Source organism: Adelges cooleyi, unplaced genomic scaffold (assembly GCF_023614345.1).
Source record: "Adelges cooleyi isolate 19-005CV unplaced genomic scaffold, UGA_ACOO_1.1 ACOO_flye_CR_arks_rails_tigmint_CR_PRNA_21, whole genome shotgun sequence".
In the NCBI taxonomy this organism is placed as follows: domain Eukaryota; kingdom Metazoa; phylum Arthropoda; class Insecta; order Hemiptera; family Adelgidae; genus Adelges; species Adelges cooleyi.
In genome coordinates this window covers 4930679-4942832 of record NW_026095871.1, presented here as the reverse complement: position 1 = coordinate 4942832, position 12154 = coordinate 4930679, and the positions used below count along the sequence as shown (strand labels likewise).

The following is a 12154-nucleotide window of genomic DNA, read 5'->3' as shown; positions in this document are numbered from 1 at the left end:
GACTTCATTTACATTTTTTTAGTATTGCCCAGAGCTATTTAATAAACTTATTTTATTGAGAATAATTTACTGAAAAACTTTGATTGTCCGATCATTAGTTTTTAATAATTATATTAAAAAATGTAGAACGGGAAGCGGAGTGATGCACGCAGATATAACCCAACTTACATTTTAAACTTTAATAGCTTAAAAAATACTTATTCAAACCCGGCTATCGACCAGTCGAAATTTAAAGTAATGATTGATTTAAAAAATTAATAAAACCCAATATACGTTGCCGTAGAAGTTTTGGAAAGTCCATAGAAAATACCAAAAAAGATAAAAAAAAATTGAATATTAGTTTTAACCTATTACTGTAAAATAGGAAAAATTCTAAATGTTTCCATAACGAAAAACTTCAAAATTTTAATTATTTTCAGAGAGAATGAGTTTCGTACGTTAAATATGTCGTCCTTCATTGTTTGTAAACCAAAACAATCCATTTTATTTTGATTGGAATGTTAATAATTTTTTTAAACATCACCTAATATCCGCTTCTGTAAATTATTAAACATGATATTAAAAATACCCTGGACAAACCTAACCTAACGTTGTTTAGACATTCTGATTTCTGCGAGTCCACTCTTTCAATGCTAAAACTAAAAACAAATCCGTTTTTTGAAACTCATAGCAGATTATCGTATATTTGACACTTATAGATCGTTTACGGTTTATAATGTCATTGATTTTGTAGCGTAACGATGCATATAGACATACATATATTTAGTGTACCTAAAATATACATATAGGCAATAATAAAACCACTGGTTATTTAAAAACAAAAACCAAAATTAACTTCAATTCTATTTAACTTAAATAGTCGGTTCCCAACAAAAACATAATTAAATTATATATTTATTTATAAATGACGGCTCAATTAAATTAAATCACACTTGTTTTTATTTTCAGTTAAATTTAGTTTATTTAAGTTAAATCAGTTTAACGCAAGATACTCAATATTAATATATTGCCATACTTTAAAACCCTCATAAAAAATAATACTGCACGATTAAAATGTTAAAATTAAAATAGTACCCATGCAAAGTTAAAGTCAAGTCTACTTTTGACTTGACTTGTAGTTATTATCAACAAATTGGACAAACATAAACTGAATTTGTAATCGTATTGTCAAAAAATAAGGTTTGCATAAAAAAGTGTTGGTAAAACCAACTGCTTTTCGCAACGTAGAAAAGGCTACTTATAAAAAATGCAATATATTTTTAGTGCTGATATTTTTTATAATATATTTTACAGTGAAACAAAATAAAAACATGCATCTAAATTTTAAAAAGAGTGTAATAATTCTGCTTTACTTTAATATGTTATTCTTGAATAGGTTCCTGAGGGATACAACCCAACGTGTAAATGAATAATTAAATTTTAAAAAGTACTTTTTTAAAACTACCTACGCAAAGACAGGTATGGAAAATAGGAAGCGTAAAAAAAAAAAAATTTGGTAATTTGTTTCAGGCAAATTTCAACTCAGAAAATTAGCATACAGTGTTACCTATATTTTAATACCCAAAAACCCCCTCCTTCTTATACCAATTGTATTAATTATGGATCTTTTAAGTAGGTTCAATTTAATAAATAATAAGTGTTCACGCACGGTAAATTTTAAACTATAAATAGTTATGTACTAAAATAAGTGAATTATTGTGGGCAATTTAGACTATTTTCGAAATAGTATTGATAATTTTATATACTGTGTTATTGAACAAGTCACAAGTGTATTTACATTTTTAAAATGCTCCATATGTGTTTCTACGACATTAACCACATTTCTGAAGTGGGCAAAGGCCTAACACTATATACAATACTCTTATACATAATACACATGTTGATCGATTTAAAAAAAATACACATACTTGAATACTTCGAAATTACTCAATAAATTACCTACAACAAGAATCTGATTTATTTATCTAATTGAATGATTTTGTTGACAAGCATCTTGTACTCTCAGTAAACTTAATGTAGGTATCATACTATAATTTTTAAGTAAAAATTATTGTTTAAACATCTACAGCTGATTTACATTGAAATGTTTTACCAAATAATTCTAATTGAAAATAAATTGTATTACTTTTTTAGCAGTTATACATAGTACCTACTAAACTTAGGTTTTTTTTAAGTAATTGTTATTTTAGTAAAATTTAGTTTAATTTTTTTAATTTCTATTTAAGTTTGTTAAAATAAAAGGTTGTATTAAATTGTTGTTTGATAATTGATAATTGTTCAGATAAAACAATGAAATTTGATATATTATTTGCTTTTATTTAAGTACATTTTTATTTACAATAATTATTTGATTTTTTATTCAAATACAAATAATGATTTAAATATAGTCCACAGGTTTGAGTATTAATAACAAAATGAAAATTTAACAACTTTTCAAATAATAACTAAAAAAATTTCAATTAAATAAAACCTTGTCATAAAAAATATAAAAACAATTTTAATAGACTTTCAATTTTAACTAAATATTTTTTTATTTAAATGCAAGTGAAATTTTTAACTAAAATTAAACCATTATTAAAAGTTTTAAAAATTAAATCAAATATATATATATATTTTTTTCAAATAATCAGTTATAGAATAAGACAAATAAAAGTGTAATTAAAAAATTGATTTATTTAAATAAAAGATTATTAAAAATAACTTATTATTTTCAAATTTTTATTTTACTATAAAAATGGCCAAATATATTATTATACATTAATGCATACATTTATTAATATTTCTCTATTATACGGTTGTAATTATTATAAATTTTGTGGTTACTAATTAAATTGAGATTAGTTAGTATTTATTAAACAAATCATTAATTATTCTGGTTTCAAAGAAGTAAAGGTACTTATTTAGGTATTTAAGTAACAAATACAAATAAATAAATTAAACTAGAATTCAAAATATCATATTTGAACAAAAATGAATGTTGTGTGGGTAATTTTTTTTTACTTAACATTTTTATTTAGCCTTTTATTTTAAATAAATATTCATTTAACTTTGTTATTAGAACTATTAATTATATTTTTATTTAATTATTAATTTTATATGTATTTAAACGACATTTTTTTAGTTGAATATGTAAATAAATTGCTTGAGTTTTTGCATGTATTTTACTTTTAATAATGAGGTGAATTTTTATTAAAATAAAAAAAATATTTAAATAATCTCCAAGTTTGATATCAAGTATTAAATCTTTTAAATGTTACCAATATACAAACCTGTAGATTATGAAAACAGTTAATTTAATATCCTAAACAGTAACTAAAATAATTATTAAAATACAAATTATAAATAAATAATTCTCATTTAGTAAATCAAATTGTATTCTTCTTATTTGAAAATCATCAGAATACAAATTTTAAACCAATTTTTTGTCTGAACGAATCAATTATCAAATTGAAAAAATTTTTAATAAATTATCTAATTTTACCCAAAGCAATTTTTTTCTAATAGGTACAGTAAATAAAAATGCATTTCGAATACCTAATAATAATTTGATGCGCTAAGTAATAAATGTATTTAAAATAACTTTGTTAAAATGATATGTTATTTTAACAAAACTCTGTCCAAGTTCAGTAGGTACTATTAACTATAATATGTAAATATAATCTTATAGTGAAATGTTTATACTTTACAATGCATTAAATAACAACAAAACAATACGCTCACGTGTATTTAGTTTGAAACTGATGCCAATTTTGTTTTCGCATTCTGCCAATGCACTATTAGGTTATTTAAACGCCTATCGCATTCACCCTTTAGAAATAAATGACCGTGAGTGTTATCGAATGACATGCAATTAACTATTATTAAAAGATCGCATTTCTACAATTAAGCCATCACGTTTTTGGTATCCCGTTGTCATTTCAATTTACTATATAAACCCGGATTGCCGCAACCGTAAATCATTCAGTCGAATGTAACCCATTCTTCCTAGTTCTAAGGAAGTCATGTTGTTATTTTCATCGATTTCAAAAATGGTAGTAAAAAACATTGCCATCGGATTAGTTTGCATTCTGGCCATAACCAATTGTGTAAGTTATTCTTTGTTGTTTATAATATTTTTCCAATCGATTTTGTTTAAAAAGATGTATTCATTGATTGTCATTTTCAAACTTGCAGGCTACATCATGTTTGCAGAATTTATTTGGTGGCCGGGGCTGTTCATGTCCAAGGTCTTTACGTAAAAACGGTATCCTTGGCTACAATGGTGGTAAAAACGGTATCTTCGATTATCCTTTTGGTGGTAACGGTATTTTCGGTTACCCTTCTGGTAGCTACAATAGCCTAAAATACTCTTTAGGAGGAGTTCCTTTTGGTTACGGCGGTCCATACGGTGGCCTTTACAATGGTCCATATGGCTCATCAATTAACCCCATCACTGTTGGAGGAGCCTCTTCCACTACTAGCGAATTGTTCGGTTTAACAGGTGTCCCTAGCGTTAGTGTTGGTGCAGGAATACCATTTGGATATAGCAGCCAATACAACGGACCATACAACGGACTATACAACGGACTATACAGAGGACCATTCGGTTACGGCAGCCCCTACGTTGGACCATACAGCGGATTATACAGAGGCCCATACGGTTCATATTTCCAGCCATATAAACGAATACTTGGATCATCTTCGAGTACTGGCAGCTTATTTAGACCATTCGGTTATGGTAGCCCATACGCTAGACCATACAGCGGACTATACAGAGGTCCATATGGTTCATATTTCCGACCACATAAAAGAATTATTGGAGGACCATATTCAAGTACTGACAGCTCATTTGGACCATTCGGTTACGGTAGCCCATACGTTAGACCATACGGCACCCTATACAAAGGCCTATATGGTTCATATTTCCGGCCCAATAAACGAGTAATTGGATCATCTTCGAGTACTGGCAGATTATTTGGACCATTCGGTTACGGTAGCCCATACGCTGGACCATTCGGCGAACTAAACGGTGAACAATATGGCTCGTCTTTAAGCCCAATACAAAGTGTTGGTGGATCCTCTTCAAGTACTAGTGGCTCATTCGGTTCATCAAATGGCCCTGGCAACAATATTGACAGATCATCTTCAAGTACTAGCGGCTTATTAGGAACTTCAAGTGCCCCGGGCGTTAGCGTTGAAAAATCTACTACCAGTACAAGTGTTGCGGTTAAATCATCGGGTGCTCCTGGTGCCGTTGTTGGTGAGTCTTCTACCAGTACTAGTAGTACGGTTGGATCATCAAGTACCCCCGGGGGCATTGTTGGTAGATCGTCTTCAAGTTCTAGCGATGTAGTTGGATCTACGGGTGCCCCTGGCTCAATCTTAGGTGGAGGTGTATCATTCAGTAATGGCAGCCCATACGTAGGACCAAACGGAGAAATATTAAGTGACCCATACGTTGGACCAAACGGCGAAATTTTAAGCGGCCCATACGTTGGACCAAACGGTGAAATTCTGAGCGGTCCATATGGTTCATCACTTAACCCTCTTTCAAGTGTTGGTGGATCGTCTTCGAGTTCTAGCAGTGTAGTTGGATCATCTGGTGCACCAGGCTCAATCGTTGGACCAAACAGACAAATAATTAGTGGCCCATACATTGGACCAAACGGTGAAATTCTGAGCGGCCCATATGGCTCATCTCTTAACCCTCTTTCAAGTGTTGGTGGATCGTCTTCGAGTTCTAGCAGTGTAGTTGGATCATCTGGTGCACCTGGCTCCATCTTAGGTGGAGGTGTACCATTCGGTAACAACGGCCCATACGTAGGACCAAACGGACAAATAATTAGTGGCCCATACGTTGGACCAAACAGAGAAATTCTAAGCGGCCCAAACGGCGGGTTATACAGCGGACCATATGGTTCATATCTTAACCCTCTTTCAAGTGTTGGTGGATCGTCTTCGAGTTCTAGCAGTGTAGTTGGATCATCTGGTGCACCTGGCTCCATCTTAGGTGGAGGTGGACCATTCGGTAAAAACGGCCCATACGTAGGACCAAACGGACAAATAATTAGTGGCCCATACGTTGAACCAAACGGTGAAATTTTAAGCGGCCCATACGGTGGGCTATACAGCGGTCCATATGGCTCATCTCTTAACCCTCTCTCAAGTGTTGGTGGATCATCTTCGAGTTCTAGCGGTGTAGTTGGATCAACTGGTGCCTCTGGCTCCATCTTAGGTGGAGGTGGACCATTCGGTAACAACAGCCCATACGTAGGACCAAACGGACAAATAACTAGTGGCCTATACGGTGGGTTATACAGCGGTCCATATGGCTCAACTCTTAACCCTCTCTCAAGTGTTGGTGGATCAACTTCGAGTTCTAGCGGTGTAATTGGATCATCTGGTGCACCTGGCTCAATTGTTGGTGGATCTTCTTCGAGTTCTAGCGGTGTAGTTGAATCAACTAGTGCCCCTGGCTCAATCGTTGGTGGATCTTCTTCGAGTTCTAGCGGTGTAGTTGGATCATCTGGTGCACCTGGCTCCATCTTAGGTGGAGGTGTACCATTCGGTAACAACGGCCCATACGTAGGACCAAACGGACAAATAATTAGTGGCCCATACGGTGGGCTATACAGCGGTCCATATGGCTCATCTCTTAACCCTCTTTCAAGTGTTGGTGGATCATCTTCGAGTTCTAGCGGTGTAATTGGATTATCTGGTGCACCTGGCTCAATCGTTGGACCAAACGGACAAATAATTAGTGGCCCATACGTTGGACCAAACGGTGAAATTTTAAGCGGCCCATACGGTGGGCTTTACAGCGGTCCATATGGCTCATCACTTAACCCTCTTTCAAGTGTTGGTGAATCAACTTCGAGTTCTAGCGGTGTAATTGGATCATCTGGTGCACCTGGCTCAATCGCTGGACCAAACGGACAAATAATTAGTGGCCCATATGTTGGACCAAACGGTGAAATTTTAAGCGGCCCATACGGTGGGCTATACAGCGGTCCATATGGCTCATCTCTTAACCCTCTCTCAAGTGTTGGTGGATCATCTTCGAGTTCTAGCGGTGTAGTTGGATCAACTGGTGCCTCTGGCTCCATCTTAGGTGGAGGTGGACCATTCGGTAACAACGGCCCATACGTAGGACCAAACGGACAAATTATTAGTGGCCCATACGTAGGACCGAACGGACAAATAATTAGTGGCCTATACGGTGGGTTATACAGCGGTCCATATGGCTCATCTCTTAACCCTCTCTCAAGTGTTGGTGGATCATCTTCGAGTTCTAGCGGTACAGTTGGATCAACTGGTGCCCCTGGCTCAATCGTTGGTGGATCTTCTTCGAGTTCTAGCGGTGTAGTTGGATCAACTGGTGCCCCTGGCTCAATCGTTGGTGGATCGTCTTCGAGTTCTAGCAGTGTAGTTGGATCATCTGGTGCACCTGGCTCCATATTAGGTGGAGGTGTACCATTCGGTAACAACGGCCCATACGTAGGACCAAACGGACAAATAATTAGTGGCCCATACGTTGGACCAAACGGTGAAATATTTAAGTCGGCCCATACGGTGGGCTATACAGCGGTCCATATGGCTCATCTCTTAACCCTCTCTCAAGTGTTGGTGGATCATCTTCGAGTTCTAGCGGTACAGTTGGATCAACTGGTGCCCCTGGCTCAATCGTTGGTGGATCTTCTTCGAGTTCTAGCGGTGTAGTTGGATCAACTGGTGCCCCTGGCTCAATCGTTGGTGGATCGTCTTCGAGTTCTAGCAGTGTAGTTGGATCATCTGGTGCACCTGGCTCCATATTAGGTGGAGGTGTACCATTCGGTAACAACGGCCCATACGTAGGACCAAACGGACAAATAATTAGTGGCCCATACGTAGGACCGAACGGACAAATAATTAGTGGCCTATACGGTGGGTTATACAGCGGTCCATATGGCTCATCTCTTAACCCTCTCTCAAGTGTTGGTGGATCATCTTCGAGTTCTAGCGGTACAGTTGGATCAACTGGTGCCCCTGGCTCAATCGTTGGTGGATCTTCTTCGAGTTCTAGCGGTGTAGTTGGATCAACTGGTGCCCCTGGCTCAATCGTTGGTGGATCGTCTTCGAGTTCTAGCAGTGTAGTTGGATCATCTGGTGCACCTGGCTCCATATTAGGTGGAGGTGTACCATTCGGTAACAACGGCCCATACGTAGGACCAAACGGACAAATAATTAGTGGCCCATACGTTGGACCAAACGGTGAAATTTTAAGCGGCCCATACGGTGGGCTATACAGCGGTCCATATGGCTCATCTCTTAACCCTCTTTCAAGTGTTGGTGGATCATCTTCGAGTTCTAGCGGTGTAATTGGATCAACTGGTGCACCTGGCTCAATCGTTGGTGGATCTTCTTCGAGTTCTAGCGGTGTAGTTGGATCAACTGGTGCCCCTGGCTCAATCGTTGGTGGATCGTCTTCGAGTTCTAGCGGTGTAGTTGGATCAACTGGTGCCCCTGGCTCAATCGTTGGTGGATCGTCTTCGAGTTCTAGCGGTGTAGTTGGATCATCTGGTGCACCTGGCTCCATATTAGGTGGAGGTGTACCATTCGGTAACAACGGCCCATACGTAGGACCAAACGGACAAATAATTAGTGGCCCATACGTTGGACCAAACGGTGAAATAATTAGTGGCCCATACGTAGGACTAAACGGACAAATAATTAGTGGCCCATACGGTGGGTCATACAGCGGTCCTTATGGCTCATCTCTTAACCCTCTCTCAAGTGTTGGTGGATCATCTTCGAGTTCTAGCGGTGTAGTTGGATCAACTGGTGCCCCTGGCTCAATCGTTGGTGGATCTTCTTCGAGTTCTAGCGGTGTAGTTGGATCAACTGGTGCCCCTGGCTCAATCGTTGGTGGATCTTCTTCGAGTTCTAGCGGTGTAGTTGGATCAACTGGTGCCCCTGGCTCAATCGTTGGTGGATCGTCTTCGAGTTCTAGCAGTGTAGTTGGATCATCTGGTGCACCTGGCTCCATCTTAGGTGGAGGTGTACCATTCGGTAACAACGGCCCATACGTAGGACCGAACGGACAAATAATTAGTGGCCCATACGGTGGGCTATACAGCGGTCCATATGGCTCAACTCTTAACCCTCTTTCAAGTGTTGGTGGATCATCTGGTGCCCCTGGCTCAATCGTTGGTGGATCGTCTTCGAGTTCTAGCGGTGTAATTGGATTATCTGGTGCACCTGGCTCAATCGTTGGACCAAACGGACAAATAATTAGTGGCCCATACGTTGGACCAAACGGTGAAATTTTAAGCGGCCCATACGGTGGGCTATACAGCGGCCCATATGGCTCATCTCTTAACCCTTTTTCAAGTGTTGGTGGATCATCTTCGAGTTCTAGCGGTGTACTTGGATCAACTGGTGCTCCTGGCTCAATCGTTGGTGGATCTTCTTCGAGTTCTAGCAGTGTAGTTGGATCATCTGGTGCACCTGGCTCCATCTTAGGTGGAGGTGTACCATTCGGTAACAACGGCCCATACGTAGGACCGAACGGACAAATAATTAGTGGCCCATACGGTGGGCTATACAGCGGTCCATATGGCTCAACTCTTAACCCTCTTTCAAGTGTTGGTGGATCATCTGGTGCCCCTGGCTCAATCGTTGGTGGATCGTCTTCGAGTTCTAGCGGTGTAATTGGATTATCTGGTGCACCTGGCTCAATCGTTGGACCAAACGGACAAATAATTAGTGGCCCATACGTTGGACCAAACGGTGAAATTTTAAGCGGCCCATACGGTGGGCTATACAGCGGCCCATATGGCTCATCTCTTAACCCTTTTTCAAGTGTTGGTGGATCATCTTCGAGTTCTAGCGGTGTACTTGGATCAACTGGTGCTCCTGGCTCAATCGTTGGTGGATCTTCTTCGAGTTCTAGCAGTGTAGTTGGATCATCTGGTGCACCTGGCTCCATCTTAGGTGGAGGTGTACCATTCGGTAACAACGGCCCATACGTAGGACCGAACGGACAAATAATTAGTGGCCCATACGGTGGGCTATACAGCGGTCCATATGGCTCAACTCTTAACCCTCTTTCAAGTGTTGGTGGATCATCTGGTGCCCCTGGCTCAATCGTTGGTGGATCGTCTTCGAGTTCTAGCGGTGTAATTGGATTATCTGGTGCACCTGGCTCAATCGTTGGACCAAACGGACAAATAATTAGTGGCCCATACGTTGGACCAAACGGTGAAATTTTAAGCGGCCCATACGGTGGGCTATACAGCGGCCCATATGGCTCATCTCTTAACCCTTTTTCAAGTGTTGGTGGATCATCTTCGAGTTCTAGCGGTGTACTTGGATCAACTGGTGCTCCTGGCTCAATCGTTGGTGGATCTTCTTCGAGTTCTAGCAGTGTAGTTGGATCATCTGGTGCACCTGGCTCCATCTTAGGTGGAGGTGTACCATTCGGTAACAACGGCCCATACGTAGGACCGAACGGACAAATAATTAGTGGCCCATACGGTGGGCTATACAGCGGTCCATATGGCTCAACTCTTAACCCTCTTTCAAGTGTTGGTGGATCATCTGGTGCCCCTGGCTCAATCGTTGGTGGATCGTCTTCGAGTTCTAGCGGTGTAATTGGATTATCTGGTGCACCTGGCTCAATCGTTGGACCAAACGGACAAATAATTAGTGGCCCATACGTTGGACCAAACGGTGAAATTTTAAGCGGCCCATACGGTGGGCTATACAGCGGCCCATATGGCTCATCTCTTAACCCTCTTTCAAGTGTTGGTGGATCATCTTCGAGTTCTAGCGGTGTACTTGGATCAACTGGTGCTCCTGGCTCAATCGTTGGTGGATCTTCTTCGAGTTCTAGCGGTGTAGTTGGATCATCTGGTGCACCTGGCTCCATCTTAGGTGGAGGTGTACCATTCGGTAACAACGGCCTATACGTAGGACCAAACGGACAAATAATTAGTGGCCCATACGTAGGACCGAACGGACAAATAATTAGTGGCCCATACGGTGGGTTATACAGCGGTCCATATGGCTCATCTCTTAACCCTCTTTCAAGTGTTGGCGGATCGTCTTCGAGTTCTAGTGGTGTAGTTGGATCAACTGGTGCCCCCGCCTCAATCGTTGGTGGGTCACCTTTGGTTTCCATCTTAGGTGGAGGTGTATCATTCGGTAACGGCAGCCCATACGTTGGGCCAAACGGTGGACTATTGAGTGCCCCATACAGAGGTCTATACAGTGGTCCTTATGGCTCATCTCTTAACCCCATACAAAGTGTTGGTGGATCGTCTTCTAGTACTAGCGAAGCTATCGGATCATCGGGTGACCCAATCTTGGGGGCTGGAGGTAGATTACCTTATGGTTACATTAGACCGTACGGGTCAGCTCTAAACTCCATTGTTTTTCTCGGTGGATCAGGAACTCCGTTTAATAAGAATATAGGTGGACGCAATTGCAAATGTGTGTGCTCATAACAACCCACTGATTTAAGTATGTAACATTGCTTCATAACAATTAATATTTGCTCATCATATTTATGTTGTTGTTGTTTCCCATATGCGTGTTGATTGTATTCACTCATATTTTATTTATAATTAATTTAATATTTATATTATGTATCTACTAAAACGGTCAACTATTTATTTTTTAATATTATATGGTTTTCTACGAAATTATATTTAACAAAAATATTTTTTAGTTGTTTTTTTAAATTATACCTGTCATTCCTATGTCCTATAATAAATACAATTTTAGAAACGTATCATCTATGTTTACGTGTCTAGGTATACGATATACGTTAAAATAATGACCTAATAATAATTAGTTACAATCACTTACCTGGAATGCATCATTTTTGATGAAGTCGGCCAATACTAACAAGATTAAGAACAACTTTTTGTTTATTTATTTTTAAATAACGGTTACGGATCGCGAAATATGATAATTATCATACTTATATATTTTTATTATAAAATAGCATGTACTTAATATACAGCATGCTTAAATAGTACTGAGCACTTAACAGCGTGAATGAAATAAAAGACAAATTATTTAGATGACATCGTCAATTCAGTATTTTTTTTTTTTTTACATAATATAACTTAATACGTGAGAATTATATCATGTTTTCATTTAAAATGCATCGACATGCACAAAGCCTTTA

At 38.6% G+C, this 12154-nt stretch overlaps 1 protein-coding gene across 1 annotated transcript; it reads left to right on the top strand.

The window, feature by feature from the left end:
• Window positions 1-3974: 3974 nt before the first annotated feature.
• Window positions 3975-11656, top strand: LOC126834894 (collagen alpha-1(I) chain-like). The gene is made up of 6 exons (XM_050567103.1): window positions 3975-4085; window positions 4174-6889; window positions 8356-8544; window positions 8995-9046; window positions 9266-9402; window positions 10408-11656. Exons 1-6 carry the CDS (start codon window positions 4002-4004, stop codon window positions 11463-11465), a joined length of 4236 nt encoding a protein of 1411 aa, XP_050423060.1. The 5' UTR covers window positions 3975-4001; the 3' UTR covers window positions 11466-11656.
• Window positions 11657-12154: the final 498 nt, after the last annotated feature.